Source organism: Metopolophium dirhodum, chromosome 1 (genome assembly GCF_019925205.1).
Source record: "Metopolophium dirhodum isolate CAU chromosome 1, ASM1992520v1, whole genome shotgun sequence".
Classification (NCBI taxonomy): domain Eukaryota; kingdom Metazoa; phylum Arthropoda; class Insecta; order Hemiptera; family Aphididae; genus Metopolophium; species Metopolophium dirhodum.
This window is the reverse complement of record NC_083560.1, coordinates 140,162,662-140,174,455: the sequence shown is the minus strand read 5'-3', so window position 1 is coordinate 140,174,455 and position 11,794 is coordinate 140,162,662. Positions and strand designations below refer to the sequence as shown.

Here is an 11,794-nt window from a genome sequence, read left to right as displayed (position 1 = left end):
TATTACTGTTGTTTCGAATTTTTGCATAAAATTATCATAACTTTCGTCCTTAATTTCTGTAATATTATACATACGCGATAACGCGTCGACATTGGTGTTCAACTTGCCCATTTTGTATACTATCTCATATTCGTACTCCTCCAATTGTAGTCTCCACCTTGCCAATCGGGATAATGGGTCTTTCAAATTAAATAGCCATGACAAAGGCCTATGGTCCGTAAGAATTGTAAATTTTCTACCATATAAATACGGTCGAAATGTTTTTACGCCGAATATAATCGCCAAACATTCTAGTTCCGTTGCCGAATAATTACATTCCGCCCTGTTTAAAGTTCTAGAACTGTAAGCTATTGGTAAATCCGATCCTATTTTACCTTGAGATAATATTGCACCTAGCGCCCTACCGCTAGCGTCTGTCGTTAGTATAAATTGTTTTGTAAAATCCGGATATTGTAGAATTGGTTCTGAACATAATATTTCTTTTAATTTATCGAAAGCTTTTTGACAGTCTTCGTCCCAATTGAACTTTACGTCTTTTCTTAATAATTTCACTATTGGATTAGCAATAGCACTATAGTTTTCTATGAATTTTCTATAATACCCACTAAGTCCTAAAAAACTTTTTATTTGTTTAACGTTTTTAGGAACCGGAAAATCTTTTACAGATTTAACTTTCGCTTGGTCCGGTTTGATTCCTTCGTCACTAATTACATGACCTAAAAATAAACATTCCCGTTGTAAAAAACTACATTTGTCCGGTTCTATTTTTAGATTGTGTATACGTAATCTCTCGAATACGTTTATTAATTTTTCATTGTGGTCTTGTAAATTTTTAGCATACACTATTATGTCATCCAGGTATACTAAACACTTCATTCCTATTAACCCTGATAACACGTTTGTCATCATTTTTTGAAATGTCGCCGGAGCTGAACTTAGACCCATAACTAATCGTTTAAATTGATAATGCCCTTGTCCCGTTGAAAATGCCGTAAGTTCTTTTGATTCTTTAGCCAAAGGTACCTGAAAATACCCCGATTTCAAATCTATCAAACTGAACAGTTGACATTGTCCTAATTGGTCTAATATTTCCGTTATATTTGGTAATGGGTGAAATTCATTTAAAGTTACTTCATTAAGTGCCCTAAAATCGATAACTATTCTGAATTTTTGTTTCCCCGAGGCGTCCTCCTTCTTTTTGACTAATATTAATGGTGCGTTAAACGGACTCATTGATCTTTCTATGATTTCATCTTTCATCATTTGACCTATTTGTTTTTCTATCTCCGGTTGTTGTGAAAACGGTAAACGATATGGTTTTTTATAAATCGGTTTCAAATCCTTAGGAACCTTTATTACGTGTTCTGCTGCCGTAGTACACGTAAGATTATCCCCTTCTAAATAGAAAATGTCCGCGTAATGTTCACATATTTTTATTATCGAATTATATTCGTGAACTTGAAGATGATCAGTACGTATCAACGCCCTGACCCGACGCGAGCGTTCAGTGTCAATTGTGTTTATACACCGTACGCTATCTGTCAAAACATCCGTGTCGTATGAAATATTACGCACTTGACCTACATTTATTTCCTGCGTCATTTCAGATATATTTAATATGCTTATTGTAGTTTTGTTGTTTTTGACTGTATTGTAAATATTCGCGCAATATACGCCCGGTATTAATTCTTGTTTATTAATTAAAATATTTTTATTATTCATTTCTGTATCGGGTATATCGATTTGTACTATTGTCTCTGAGCGCGGTTTTAATGTAAAACAGATGTCACTATCGCTTCCGGTTTTATTATTATTTATTGTTAGCGTGTTATTAGCGACGTCTATTACTGCATGATTATCTATTAGAAATTTATTACCAATAATTCCGTCTGCCAGAATCGGAAAAATATTGTTTACAACATAAAATTGTGTTTCGAATGCTTCATTATTAATTATTAATTCTATTTCTGTTTTTCCTATTGTAGAAACTATTTTTTCATTGATGCCTTTCAAATAAATTTTTTCGTTTTCGTTAATTTCAGTGTTTCCTTTTAATGCATTAATTTTGATTATATTTAGATCCGCCCCAGTATCGATTAATAATTTAATTTGATTCTTATTAAAACTGGGTGATTCTAAAGTAATGTGGTTGTCTATTAATTTTGCTGTGATGTGGAAAATCCTGTGTGTGGGTCTTGAACTATTTCTTGGACCAATCTGACTCCCACTGGTGATGGTCCGTTGGCGTTTCCCGACGTGCTTCTTTCGTTTTTCTGTTTTGTATAACAGTTTGAAATTTCATGACCTATCTTATTGCAGTAACTGCAAAGTACGCCCTGAGTATTGTTATTGTCCCTACGAACATTATTGCTGTTGCTCGCATTGCGCGTGCCGTTTACACGATTATTGTTATACGTATTTTGTTGCACATTAGGTCGATTGCTCCAGCAATCTCGTGCTATGTGATTAGATCTACCACAAGTGTAGCATCCGGTGCCTCGGTTAATATTATTTGGTTGTACATTATTGCCATTGAAATTCCGTCCATAGCCGTTGCCGCCTCGATGACCGCCGCGATTAACCATGTGTGAGCCATATCCGCTCTGATTATTATTCCCATAGTTATTGCGGTTGTTGTGATTAACATATCGGTTGTTATACCCGTTGAAATTATTATTTCTATTGCTTTGATTTGAATTACCGTTTCCTCCGCGATTAACTGCGTTATTTGTATTACCACCATTTTGTCGTTTTTCCTCGTTATTGACGTCTGCCTGTTTTCCATTACCAATTTGTCTCTGCAATTTGTCCATTTCTACTTTTGACTCATATTCGAGCATCTCATCGATCGCCGTTTTGAAACATTGTTCCAATGTACTGGGATTTCGACTTTTCAGTACTGTATATAGGTGATGAGGTAACCCTGTCATAAATATGATCATTGCCTGTTTCTTAGTTTGTTTTTTCACTATATCCGCCTCGGCCTGAGCTAGACCTATCGTACTTGCCGCGCAGAGTTTATAATATAACTCTTCGATTCTACTAGCGAATTTTGCCACACTTTCTCCCTCGGCCATACGTGCCGTGTTTAAAGCTATTGATAGGGCCCTCTCCGATACTTTTTGTTCGAATGCCCCTTCTAATATTGTTTTTATTGCTCCCCATGTTTCTAAATTTCGATATTTTGTTACTTCTAACGCATATCCTGTTAACTTAGAAGTAATTATTTTTAATAATATCGGTGGATCTGCTTCCGTTGTTTCTTTAATTGCGATTTCACAAATATTTATAAATTCGGCTACGTCCTTTTTGCCCGTGCAAATAGGTATCATAGCAATTGCTTTATCTAAATCCATTTTACTCATTTTTTTCTTAACCACTGACTCTAACTGCACGTGAATTACGCTTGAGTCTGACCTAGTACCTAAACGACCTACGGTTTGCTTTCGTGGCGCGGTACCTATCTGTTCTGTTAAACTATGTGTTCTTACTAACTTTTTCTTAACAGTTTTAACTATGTGTTTCCTAGTTTGTTCTAAAAATTCTTTCTTTACAGCGTCTTTTAAAACTGCCTCTTTTAATTCTTTCCTAGATTTATAATTTTCAACTTTTATTGAACTGTCCGCAGAACTAGTATCAATATCTGAACTATCGGATTCTGACATATATTTATCTAAACATTACATATATATAATTTTTAATAAATTATATCTACTAGGTACTTATAAATTATATCTACTAAATTTATTAATATTCTATCCGCGTGAGTAATTACCAAAAGTATTTACTCTACATGTATATACTATTATTGATTTATAAACTAATAATACGTAACTACCGTCACCAAAATTAATAATATGTAAAAATTTATTATTTATAAAATAAATATCATGCACAAATAATAAAAAGAAATTACGTAAACGCGCGTCGTACGTTGGACATGGATGAGTACCTATCTAATAACACGTAAAGCGTTCGACCGCCTATGTTACGCGTGTTAAATTTCGAACGGTATCCCTTCACCCGTTTCCATCGCCCTGTTCCGCGATGTTTTTTTTTATGCGTACGCGCTCGTACTACGCTCGAATATTATAACGAAAAATCCCCGGTTAATTACTCCGTAAATCCCTCTAATAATATTCGACTTCCTATCCCTTATTTTTGTAGACTATAAACTATAAAAGTCCTATTACTAATTTTTTCTAATGATTTAAATTCCTAATTTACGCGCTTTACCATTTAATCTTCTAAACACTAATTATTTTTTTTTGATTTCTAATAATTATTCTATCAACTTATTCTTAGTAATGTTATACTATTTCTTACCCTAGGGCCCTTATAATTAATCTCCCTTTTTTTTTTCTTTTCAAAATTTGACGTCAATTACTTTAACAAGGTCATCTACTGCCTTTTAATTCAAAATCTCTTTTTTTTTTCAATATATATCACTTAAATTCTTTCAACAATTATATTCTATATTTCAATTCAAAATTCAATATTTCACTTTAATCAATTATTCTCATATATAATTCAAAAATGCTACGCGCGTGCATCAATTTCCTAGATCAGCCTATCGCCGTCTACTTTAATTTATTAGATCAGTCCCCGCTGTCTATCACAAAATATCACAAAATACTTAGGTCAGTCCCTGCTGCCTACCATAAAAAATATCAGATCGGTCCTTGCCGTCTATAAAAATCCTAGATCAGTCTACAGCTGTCTATCATAAAAAAATTCTTAGATCGGTCCTTGCCGTCTATTTACCATAAAAACCCTAGATCAGTCTACAGCTGTCTATCATAAAATACGTATATAGTTCTTCCCAAGCTTGTTTCCTATTTTTTTCTTTATTTAATTTTATTCGAATATTTTTCCCTAATATTTTACACCACCACCAAGTATAAAATAAACGCTGATATATATGTATCAACGTGAGACGTGCACTTCAAGCTATACAATTTTAACTTAATTATCTATCTTCACTTAATTAATATACTCACAACAACGTTGTTGCCACTGCTGTGTTCATTTTCCTTGATTGTCTGCTGGCCCGTCTTGAATTTGTTCGTTGATTCCGGAGTCGCCTTGGTTGATCAGACCTCAACTGTTACCTCCGTGGAGCTGCTGACGTGGTGTAGCCGCTGCGCCGGTACTGGATCTCCGAAGTTGAATGTAGCCGCTTTGACTGCTAGACTCGCCTTTGGAAATTTAATTCCGCCGCTTCGACTGCTCGCCTCGTCTTGAAACTCCTTGAACCTCCTTTTTCGACTGCGCCAGTGTAATGTTCTCGGTAGCTTGGTACCTACTATCGTAGTACTAATAGTAGATAAGTGGCTGCCGAGATATTATAGTTGCAGGTCGCAGACAATTTGTTTGATGTTGTTGTCGTAGTTGATAATAAATAAAAGACAATTGTTGTTTTATTGTGAATTTTATTATATTGTTGATAATTTTTCTAAGTCCAAAATATGCTCGTACAGAGTGGCGTGAAGGTGCTTGCACTAATGGGTGGTAGTACACGTCTGAAAACAGGCCGATTCGGGCTCCCTTATATATGAAGTTCCCCGTACCCCTTGCCTATAGCTACTGTATCTCGACTCACGGATGTGATGTGTGTGACCATCGTTCCGGCCCACGCATTTTATGACTTCCAGTATAATTCTGTGTATTCGATTTGATATAATCATTTTTAATATAATTTTAATATTTTTTATAATGACTATCGTTGCGTACAGTGTTGTAATCAAAATAATCATTCTACTGTTTCATATTTTTATATTTTGAACATTGTGGTATACAGAGCAATTATATGGTTCAATGAGTTCCTAATATCCGTTTCTCAAACAAGACATTAAAATATAATATTATTTAATAAACAGAAGGAACCCTTATATCCGTTTCTATTATCCGATATATGCCGAATTACAGTATCTAAATTATAGTATAGTATGATTATGTACCCGTGGGATTTGTTTTACTATTAAGTAGTAGCTTGCTTACTACAGGGGTCTAGCGGGTCAGTCACCTACCTCGACGTTGGACTTATATGTCTCGGCAACAGGTATGCAACGTTCAAAACGTGAAATGTGAAACGTGAAAAAAATTGTAAAACATTTCGGGGGTCCATGAAAATCATATAGCCGCCGTCTTTTTATGGGTGTCTAGCAGGTCAGTCACCTCGAATGACGTTCGCCGTAGTAATAAGGGTAGGCTATCCGACTTCGTCGGATAGCGGACAATGTGCGACGACCGGGTCATGTCGTCAGGTATGCAATCCGACTGCGTCGAATCGCGGACAACGTTCATTACTGTCACCGAAAACGGAGTCATTAATTACGTGAAAAAAAATTCAAAACATTTCGGGCTTCTATGCAAATCATATAGCCACCGTCTTTTAAGGGTGTCTAGCAGGTCAGTCACCTCAGTGGTCCGAGTAGGCAATCCGACTTCGTCGGATAGCAGACAATATGCGACGGCCGGGTCACGTCGTCAGGTATGCAATCCGACTGCGTCGGATATCGGACAGCTTTCTTTACTGTGAAAAAAAAATGTAAAACATTTCGGGCGTCCAAGCAAATCATATAGCCAACATCTTTTTTTGAGTGTCTAGCAGGTCAGTCACCTCAGTAGTCCGAGTAGACAATGTGCGACGGCCGGGTCACGTCGTCAGGTATGCAATCCGACTGCGTCGAATCGCGGACAGCGTTCATTACTGTCACCGAAAACGCAAAATTAAGTAATAATTTACATGAAAAAAATTCAAAATATTTCGGGCGTCCGTGCAAATCATTTAGTCGCCGTATTTTTTTGGGTGTCTAGCAGGTCAGTCACTTCGAATGACGTTCGCCGTAGTAATAAGTAATTGTTGTCGTTATAAGTAATAGTCGGTGGTTTGGCAGTATTTTGTCGAAGGCGGGAATTTTTGAAAATCATGTTTGCGTGTGTATCAATCAATGTCGATATAATGTCAATTAATCAATTTGTTACCTGCGTTGACAATTAACTGCGCCGACGTCCCACAAACCGTTCTTAAACATCCGACTGCCGTTCGACGGACAACACGTGAGTATATTTTGTATTATTAATTTAATTTGTTTTTTTTTAAAACGTTCACCGCAGATCGCAGGTATTTATCAATCAGTATAATGTAACACATGCTTTCCGTCAGAAAATTAAAATATTTAATGTTTAAACTTAGAGGGCTTAGTTTTTTGTGAGCACCTGTCCACACTTTCCGGCAAAGTTGTTAAATATCTATACTGTGTCTACGTTGCACAGGTCGGGGAGAAAAAACAAATATATTGCGCTGACATACTGTAAATGTTGCATCTTTTTTCTTTTTAGAATGAATATTACAAAGATAAATTTTAATGCGGCGGTGCAAACCCTATACCTCAGCACCGCTCCTGCACCGCCGGCCGAGACCGCCGTCGCCGCTCGCCATCCAACGCCGCGAAAGGCACCCCCCAAACGCAGTAAGTACATAGGTGATAGGAACATTTAAAAGTTTACTATTAATTAACGCCTACATCGTGTTTCAGGATGTTATGCCGGGTCCACACAGAGACGACAAAAGTAAAACAAAACAAAAACTCTGTGTTTTTCGACAAAATCAAAACATTTTTAAAACAATTTTGTTTTTTCCAACAAATTGTTCGTGTTTTGAAAAACATAGTCGTGTCCCGAGCGGTGTCGGTAAACATCAAAAGGTTTTGGTTTTGTTGTTGTTTTTGCAAACACTGTCGAACGTGTGTGGACATGTTTTGAAAACAACCAACAGGCAATATTTTTTATCGGGATTTCGCGGGCAGTACCAATTTGGTTATTTATAAATATATATTTATTATAAATAATATATAATTTATAAATTCGTTGTCTACCATTTAGTTAGGTTAGGTTACGTCTGTCGTACTGTTGACGTACACGACACGTGTGTTTGATTTAAATTTTCAAAAATAAAGAATTTAGTTTTATTTAAGTTTTATTTTGTTTAATTAAAATTATTCGGTGCAATTCGGTATAACTAAAATGAATAAAAAAAAATGGACTACTGAAGAAACGTGCAAGCTGATTGAATTGTACCGTGAATCCCCAATATTGTGGGATGCCAAAAACTTAAATCATAAAAATAAATTCAAAACAGCTGATGCATTGAAAGAAATAGCGTTCACATTCAATACCGATTCTAGTGAAATAGACAGGAAGCTTAAAAATGTATACTCGCAATACACAAGAGAAAGGCGTAATTATAAAGCTATGAAAAAATCAGGAGCTGGAAAAGAATTTCATGCTAAATGGTTCGGATATGAACTTATGAGTTTTCTACAAGATAAAAATAAACCTAGGAAAACTAGAGAATTTGTATTAGATGAATGTCAGGTATGTATAAATATTAATAATTATATTACTTCATTTAAAAATATTTAAATAAATAAGTATATACATATTTTAATAGTTGCCATGTAGTACAGTGGTGCAGTACACAACTCATCTAGGTAGTCACTAAATATAATAAATAAATAAATAAAAATATTTTACAACATTTAATCATAAAAAATATTCATAACACAAAAATATTATAACATAAAAATGTAAAATACTTCATAGATAGTATACATAATTACACTTCGTCACTGCCATTTCATTTCATTCAAGTTAGGTACTATCGTGAATGAAATTTAAATTCTTTCCAATATGTTTAAAAAAAAATAATTTTTACGTTACTTCGCTATTAAGTATACCTACTTTACAATAACAATTAAAAATAATAATGATAATAATAATTCGAAATATTTAGTGTTTAATTTAGTTGAAACCTTTGAACAACAATAGTTTATTCGTAGTAATATTTTTCGTAGTAAAATATATTTAAAAAAAATATATTAATAATAGTGTTTTCAAAATTAGCAATAGTTTAATTGCCATGGAACTTCACCTTCATGTGAGATGAAGTATTCACTAAATTCGTCTCTTACTTCTGCAGCTTCGATCGATGACTTTCGGGGAACTTGATGAATAGGTAAAAATGATTGTAAACTCTGATGTTCTCTTCTCCGTGATCCTGTTTCTACTGTTCCATTATCTAATTGTTCTGAATCAAATGTACCTGGTGGGTTGTATGTGGTTTTCGAAGAATGTTTTCTTAAATAATTATGAAGATGAACACAAGCCAATACTATTTTATCAACTTTTTCCGGTTGCAGTAGCATAGGTTTTCGAAATACTCTAAATATTGACGCCATTATACCAAATACGTTTTCTACAACTCTCCTAGCACGACTGAGACGGTAATTGAATATACGGTTTTTCGAAGCTTTAGGCTGATGTCCGCTATAGGGTTTCATTATATTGGGTGAAAGAGGAAAAGCATCATCAGCTACAAAAACATATGGGCTCAATTTGTCCCGACCTGGCAGCGCTCTTTTATCTGGAAGGTTCAAAGTAGAATTTTCCATGAGCTTTTGGAATCCAGTACTTTTAAATACTCCTCCGTCTGATATACGGCCTTGACAACCAACATTAACGTAAATAAAATTATAGTTAGCATCTACAATAGCAAATAGTACAATGCTGAATGTGCCTTTATAATTATAAAAATCACTTCCACTTAGTATTGGTGCTTCAATAACAACATGTTTTCCGTCCATAGATCCGACGCATTGAGGAAAATTCCAAATTTTATTGTAATCAATAGCTATTTTTTTCCATTCTTCTGAGCTTGAAGGCATCTTAAATTATGATATCAAATTTTCAGTACACATATTTTTATGTTAGTCTTTTTTAGGCTTAAAATGGTTCTAGGTTGGTTCGGTAGAAAATATGAAGGTTCGGTTCGGGTTCGAAAAAATAATTTTAAGTTAGGTTCAAGTTCGGTTCGATTTAAATAATCATGGTTCGACCTATCACTAATATCATATCATATGAAAATGATTAAATAAAGAATAATATGAAGGCATTGAAATTACTTTAATATTGTTGGTTTAGCAAAATGACTGCGCAACCAGCGATGATGAGGATGAACAAAATATTGAGGTATGCACAACTATTTCAAAATCTAATGAACATGAAGGAGCTGCTAATCAATTCGAAGTGGATGAAATCAATGAAGAGCCAGTACAAATGCTAAGTAATGCTAAAAATGTATCAGGCACTCCTCCGAATAAGTCGTCAAAAGTATCACATAAGTACCTAAAACCATCCAAAAGTTCTAAAGAAATTGAAGACAAGTCTCAAGACGTATTTGAAATGATGAAATCTATTCAAAAAAGCCGCATGGAACGTGAAGAGAAAAATTTGGATGAATTTGATGTGTTTGGTGATTTAGTGTCACGCAAATTGCGTGTTCTTCGTACGCGTTATGCACAATGCACGGTGCAGAATTTAATGAGCAATCTCTTATATGAAGGTGAGATGGGAAAATACGATGAAACACCACAGAGAAACAATTGTTATCCTCTTTATGACAATTATCACGGTAATACTTCATCAGCTTCCGCATCGAACGTTTCCTATTCCAACCCTCCCAGCGTCCAAGAAGTTTTAGAATCAACTTCAAATATAGATATGTCTGATTATTTACAATGGAAAAATCCCTCAGAATAATTAGAAAATAAGTTAGTTTTCATTTTTTTAATGTTTTAATTTTATTAATATTTAATTGTTTTAAAATTAAGTGCAAGTACATGAAAAAAAAGTTTCGGTTTTTTTTTTATATTTAAGTATAAAAACGTTACGTTATGCTACGTTATTTAAAAGTTATTATTATTATTTGTTATTCTCATATAAAATATTTTTCAGTACCTACTTCAATTACAACAAATATAGATATTTATTTGTAAAAAAAAAAAAACACTTAAAATAGATTTATTTTAATAATTTATTTATGTATGTGCCTACCTTAATATACTCCGACAGAGCATTAACTATTGCTTCACAAACTTCAGGAACTATAAGTGATATTGACTGAGTAGATATTTTAAATTGATACATCATGCTATGGTAAGAGTCTCCCGTTGCCAAGAACCTTAAAGTCAGAGCTAAACGTTCAGTCACACTAATAGCAGCTCTCCAATTAGTATTTTGTTTGTGGATTGCTGGACCAATGAGACATATTAAGTTTTCGAAATCTTCAGTTGACATCCTCAAAAAGTTTTTAAAGCTAGATCGCAATTCTCCATTCAAACCAATATCATCATCTTGTAAATTCTTTAGAAGTTCATCGACACCAAACAAATTTCTTTTTTGTAAAGTTGGTCTTACCCAAAAACGTCTTTTAATCTTATTATTTTTTTTTTTTGCTTTGTAACTGTAGGTAAATATACCCAGCACCCAACATAAGTAAATCTTCATCGTCTTCAATATCTCTTTTCAATTTCCACATTTTCACTCACAGTAAAAAAAATTAAAAAAACTTGTAAGTACGAAGACTAGAACTCTGAAGACAGACTAAAATACTGAATGACCACGAATGAACGAAATAATATGACGAGTTTATATTTCTGTATGGATAGTTGAAAACAAAAACAAAACACGAACAAATGTTTGAATTTTGTTCATGTTTTGTTTAATTTTTCCTCAACTCAGTATGGACACATGTTTTGTTTGTGTTTTATTTTTTTCAAACTTCAAAAAGAAGGGTTTGAGTTTGGTTTTTGTTTTGTTTCTGTGTCGTCTCTGTGTGGACCCGGTATTATAGATGTAATAAGTACGGGCACAATGTCCGGCAATGCCTCGGTGGGTGTATATCGCATTTTCATAATAAAATAAAAATAAAATTAATAATGTTTGTTATATT

The 11,794-nt window shown here is 34.1% G+C and overlaps 2 protein-coding genes across 2 annotated transcripts; one reads left to right on the top strand and one right to left on the bottom strand.

The window, feature by feature from the left end:
• Positions 1 to 8,028: 8,028 nt before the first annotated feature.
• LOC132932829 (uncharacterized) lies at positions 8,029 to 8,506 on the top strand. The gene is made up of 2 exons (XM_060999182.1): positions 8,029 to 8,379; positions 8,456 to 8,506. The coding sequence occupies exons 1-2, from the start codon at positions 8,029 to 8,031 to the stop codon at positions 8,504 to 8,506; spliced, it is 402 nt and encodes a 133-aa protein (XP_060855165.1).
• Positions 8,507 to 8,903: 397 nt separating this feature from the next.
• On the bottom strand, positions 8,904 to 11,380 carry LOC132932828 (uncharacterized). The gene is made up of 3 exons (XM_060999181.1): positions 11,322 to 11,380; positions 10,897 to 11,254; positions 8,904 to 9,728 (listed from the first exon to the last, which is right to left on the bottom strand). Exons 1-3 carry the CDS (start codon positions 11,378 to 11,380, stop codon positions 8,904 to 8,906), a joined length of 1,242 nt encoding a protein of 413 aa, XP_060855164.1.
• Between the last annotated feature and the right edge of the window lie 414 nt (positions 11,381 to 11,794).